The 5,657-nt window shown below is 39.7% G+C and overlaps 1 protein-coding gene across 2 annotated transcripts; it reads left to right on the top strand.

Moving 5' to 3' along the window:
* Positions 1 to 322: 322 nt before the first annotated feature.
* csrp1b (cysteine and glycine-rich protein 1b) lies at positions 323 to 4,323 on the top strand. 2 transcript variants are annotated; one of them, XM_051413721.1, is made up of 6 exons: positions 323 to 440; positions 1,473 to 1,582; positions 2,071 to 2,239; positions 2,477 to 2,626; positions 3,060 to 3,153; positions 3,622 to 4,323. In XM_051413721.1, exons 2-6 carry the CDS (start codon positions 1,474 to 1,476, stop codon positions 3,808 to 3,810), a joined length of 711 nt encoding a protein of 236 aa, XP_051269681.1. In that variant the 5' UTR covers positions 323 to 440; position 1,473; the 3' UTR covers positions 3,811 to 4,323. The 2 variants fall into 2 exon arrangements, with proteins under 2 accessions (XP_051269681.1, XP_051269682.1); XM_051413722.1 differs by having other exon boundaries at positions 325 to 440; positions 2,497 to 2,626.
* The last annotated feature ends 1,334 nt before the right edge of the window (positions 4,324 to 5,657 follow it).

The following is a 5,657-nucleotide window of genomic DNA, read 5'->3' as shown; positions in this document are numbered from 1 at the left end:
GTCTTGCAACAGTACTGTTCGATACTGAAGTCCTCAAAACTCCAAATAATTACCTCTTCTTTCCTTTTGGGGTCACTAATAGAGAATTACCTTAAAGGACCAGAATGTGGCTCATTTAAAGACATGACAAGTTTCCATTCATCTGCTTTCAACAGTTTTCTGGCAAGCGGTCATGTGATTTCACCAAGTCGGAAGGTTTCTGATACATGGTGATGGCATACGTCTCTCTTGTAGTCTTCCACCCTCCCTGTCCATCAATAAGTACGCTCACTATCTTTCTCCTCCTTTTCCTCCCTACTTCTCTCTCCCTCTTTTTGTGTCTGTGTCCTGACTCCTCCCTCAGTTCAGTTTGGTGTCCATTCAGCCTCCCTTCTCTGCTTCTCTTCTCAACTCAGTCATCTCTTAATACCACAGAGAGGATCAGCCTTTCACCTCAACAGGTAGGTTTGTTTAAATCAGGATACGGAAAACATTGTTAAAAATCTCAATACTTAACAGTAGGATTTAATAGTGGTGTCGTGAGTTGTTAGTAAGTTTGTGTCTTAATGTTTAATTTATCTGTGCACTAAAATAGTTAATTTGAAGTGAAAGTATCATTTTGATTTGAAATTTAGAGACAAAGTTACCTATAATCAAATGACTATTGACTAAGCGGTGCTGTTTACAGTTAAGAAGACTATCTCTGAAGTTGAACATTTCCTATTATTGTCTGGGATAGAATGGCTTTATGCTTCCAACAAGTTTTCTGAGCATCTGCAGGAAAGGCAGATAAGAAACAACCTTGAAAAGGTGCCACTGCCAGTGTAAAATCGCCCTAAGCAAGCTCGGAGACTACCCTGAAGCTAACCCCAAACAGTGTCTTTATTTATTATTTTATAAAAGATTGCTTGAGTAACTCAGATAATCTGCATTGTAGATGGGTTGTCTGAGGTCACAGTGGTTAACATGTGTGATTACAAAATGAAATGCAGGGAATTTCCTGTTTATCCAGAGTGACCTAGTAGATTGCTGGCTTTCGGTGTGGATGGCAACATTACATACTACAAATTGTAATATTACATTACATTACATTACATTACATTACATTACGGTGAAGTTGTCACCATAAAAATACATTTAATTTCTGAAACACAGAGCTGACATTGGTGTAGGGTCAATGCAGAGTGTATTCTGATGTAATTTTATCTGTATGAGTTGGTTTGGAGCTATCCGAGCAGCGCCAGCAGGTACTTTGCATTTTATAACCAGGTATGAACAGTCCTACAGATGCCAGTACGCTGAAACAAGAAGGAAAGAAAGAAAGAGCAGTGTATCATAGCAAACTGGTACCTCTCCTTTTATAGATATTGTTGCATCTAGTCTCAAGTGTTGCAGATGGTCTCTGTCTGCTGAGTAAGACTGCTCCAGAAGAGAGATGTAATATATACAGTGAATGAAAAATGTACACAACCGGCTCTCCTGTATGCTTACAGAATGCCTTTCGGAGGAGGAAACAAGTGCGGCTGCTGCCAGAAAACAGTCTACTTTGCTGAGGAAGTGCAGTGTGAGGGGAAAAGCTGGCATAAATCCTGTTTTCTGTGCAGTAAGTATTTAAGTTCTCAGGTAATCTGCTTTATTCGTCTTCTGACTCCCGAGTGCGTAAACAACTCGGAAATCACAAGAAGTGCCAGGATGGAATGTGGAGTATTTGGCATCAGAGTAGGAAAGTGAGCATCTGCAGGTTTTCGCTCAGACATCTCAGTCCTTATTTGGATCCAGTGGAGACATGTGACGAAGGCTTGGCCTTATATGGCAGAGGAAGGTACACATACTCCCCCTCCAGCACAGACTAGTATTTATCTGAGCCAGCTAAGCACGTGGGTATGCCATTTTCTTCTTTAAAATGTCACACATGGTTTGTGGTAATGTCACAGCTAATCTGTAAAAGAAAAAGAAAAAAAACTGTCAGGAACTGTTTTTTAGAGTTTGTTTGGTGTGCTTTATAGATGTTTGTGAGCTAAAGACAGAAAGGATACAAAGGTTTTACAGCATTTCTGATAAGTTTTTGTTTTCCTTTTTCTTTGTTGTAAGTGGTCTGTAAGAAGAACTTGGACAGCACAACAGTGGCTGTTCATGTGGATGAGATCTACTGCAAATCATGCTATGGCAAGAAATATGGGCCAAAAGGCTACGGCTTCGGAGGTGGAGCCGGCACTCTGAGTATGGACACAGGAGAAGGACTTGGAATCAAGCCTGAAGTGTGAGCAAAACAGCACTCCCTCCTGTTATTTCTAACTACTGAGAACAGTATAAAGCTTCATTCCGTATAGCCAGATTATAGAATAACAAAGCACATTTCATATTTTGAACAGAACAAAACTACTTCTCCACATGCTGGATCAGAAATCTCAACAGAGGGATGAAACATAAAAATGAGCTGCATATCTGTATCAGTAGCTCTTAATCAGTTGATTTGACCTTACGGTCTTCTTTGAAGCTCTGTTTTTTTCTTGACAGTCAAGCTCCTCATCGCCCTACAAATAACCCCAATGCCTCGAAGTTTGCCCAGAAAGCAGGGGGTTCAGATGTGTGCCCTCGATGTGGGAAGACAGTGTATGCAGCGGAGAAGGTTATTGGAGGGGGCAATGTAAGTGAGATCTACGTATGTGGTTATTTCAGTTTATAAACTGTACTTTAAAGAGGTCCAGTGTGTAGGATTTAGTGGCATCTAGCGGTGTAGTTCAGATCACAACTTACTCGAAAGAGCAACTACAGTGGCCATATACGTGCAAAATGCAAATGCCCCTATCTAGAGCCAGTGTTTGGTTTGTCCGTTCTGGGCTACTGCAGAAACATGGCTCCATGGAAGATAACCCACAATTCCTACATTCAGGTGATTATACACTAATGAAAATATACCTATGAATATTATATTCCATTTCTGCCAATAGGGCCTCCTAAATGTAATACACTGGACCTTTAAATTAATTATAAAAGTGGATAATTTGTCAATTCTCTGTATATTATATGTACTGTATGTATATTTTTGAGCTTGGACCACCTCTCTGCTCTCTCATCAGTCCTGGCATAAAGGCTGCTTTCGCTGTGCCAAGTGTGGCAAAGGACTTGAGTCCACGACCGTCGCTGATAGAGACGGAGAAATCTTCTGTAAAGGTCTGTGTCTATCAACAAGAGCGTAAACGATTGGTGTATAATTCGATTAGCTGATGGGCAGCAAAAAATAATCTGCAGCCATTCTGATATCAATTATTCATTTTCTCTAGTATTTTATAAAACAAATGCAAACTGTTGTTTTGTGAGAGGCAGTATAATTGAATGACATAAATTCCAGTGGTTGGTTCAACATCTGAACCTCAACCTGCAGAGCAGAAGCAGTTGCTCTAAATTACTTAAGACAGAGGCCCAATAGGTCAGCAGTCCCTCTGACTTTTTGCCATTTAATATATTTTTACTAATATTTAAACAAGATTTTCTAGTTATCTAGTTTAAATAAGCCACCTGATAACTAACTGATACTGTGGCTCTGCAAATTGAGGTTTAATAAACCAGTAGATAATTCAAACTCCAGTCTGCTTATGTATTCTGTGCAGTGTTTCTCAGTCTCTGTAATGTCCTTCACAGGTTGCTATGCAAAGAACTTTGGTCCCAAGGGGTTTGGTTTTGGTCAGGGTGCAGGAGCTCTGGCTCATTCCCAGTAAAGCCCGAAGCTTCAACCCACCTGGGACTGACATCTGCGCTCTGATATCATCGCTTCCAGGATGCTTCAGTCAATATCTAGCCTATTTTACTCTGCCCTTTCATTCCAGCTAAAGGCAAAGAGGAATGAAAGAAGCACACAGCACACAGCTTTTTTTATGAGTTCACCAAGTAGATGTTGCTTAAATGTGTTGTATTTGGAAATTATGTCTTTTTTTGACTGGTTAAAAAACAAGATAACACTTATAACACACTGAATTCTAACAGTGTTGCGATGTGCACATTGTTTGTTCAAACTGAGTGGTTAACAGCAAGCTGGCTCCATTCTTAGACAAACTATTACAAATTAAACTATGTGGCTGCAGTACTAAGAGACACTTGCACTGTAATAACAGAGCTCGGTATGGTGAATGCTTAATTTGATTAATATCTGAATATGTTGGGTGAGCGAGAACAAAATAAGTTTAAAGACAGACAGCAGTGAAAAAACTGCATCACAGTATGTTTGAGTTACACTCAAGATGAAGCCTTCCTTTCTTCTTTACATGTCAGATGGTGTACATACAGTCGTAAGATTGCAATGCATTATTGCTGAGACACAAAATAAATATCAAGCAAAAGAAAATATTTTTTCCCCCTCACTGCCTATGATGTAATCTTTGGCATGCCATACACAACCGTCATTGTTCTTTTTGTGGTTCTGGTCTGATGAAATCAGTGAGTGTGTTTATGAGGTCTTGGGTGTGCTTGTTATTCCTCCAAATGATCGTCAGACAGAGCAAAGTGGGAGCTGTTGTGGTGAACAACGGAGTCGCAGTGCTCGGCCCTGTCTCTGCCTGCACCGAGGAGTTGGCCAGTGACCAGAGTGCCAGGCAGCTGTGCATGGCGGTGATGTGGGCAGCTGTTTGTTTCGGCACTGACCAAACTAAAAGACGGACAAAACGTCCCAGAAAGTATTACTCTGGGATCTGTCCCTAAGCCTCCATAAATTTAGATTCATAAAAAAAAGTGGAACAAAAATGTAAAAATGTTTTATTGATTTGTTCCACTTTGAATTAAATTGATAAATGTCCTGCTGTAGGAATTAAAACGGTTTAATTCCCTTCTGTCCTTCACCCACCAGAGGGCAATAGAGATATCTTACATTAAGTGATGAAGAGAAATTATTAATATGACCCTTTCCAAAACCAAAAACATGAAAGGAATGGACAGAAAAGTGCATTTTTAACATAAGCAGCTAATGTTAGCATGCACGTTAACCAGCTTACTATCTACAGCAGTAACATTTAGCATTTACTTCCAAGGAACATTTCAAACTGCATCATTTTGTGGGGTTACAGGCTATGTTAGAAATATTTGTCCATTTGTGTTTGGCATATCCAATTTCCACACAGTGTGGAAGCTAGTCCTGTATGCTATCAGAGTTTAGCTTAGCATTAGCTTTCCTCTTTCCTGCCCTGTGTTGGATTTTAAGTTTCTACTTCAGTATCCCCACCCAGTTACAGCTCTATTAGCTTTAGCGTTGTAGCAACAGTTAATACAATGTGCAAGTGATAGTTGTCATTTCAGCCAGGAAAATAAAAAACAGGTCTACAGGTGTCTGAAATCAAGGACCCATTGTTTTGAAGATTACTATAAACTGTAATTGTAAATCTAGCATCAATTCCCTTACTCCCTTTCATACCAGAATTCACATTAACATTACATAAGAAATGAAATCAAATATCGATCATGTGACATGCACATTTCACAATAAACATAGATAAATAACGCCTGCACAATACAGCGCCAGCAAACTTGTTTACTTCTTCTTTTGGAGTGAGACTTAAACAATATATTCTACAGCAAAGTATCACATGTGAAAACTACAGTACAGTAAACTGCTGTATAATCCACTGGCATCTGTATATAGCCTACGAGTCAGTGCTCAGTTTCCTAGAGACAGTCCCGCAAACACACAC

This window comes from Dicentrarchus labrax, unplaced genomic scaffold, assembly GCF_905237075.1.
Source record: "Dicentrarchus labrax unplaced genomic scaffold, dlabrax2021, whole genome shotgun sequence".
Lineage (NCBI taxonomy): Eukaryota > Metazoa > Chordata > Actinopteri > Moronidae > Dicentrarchus > Dicentrarchus labrax.
This window is presented reverse-complemented; position numbering and strand designations above follow the sequence as displayed.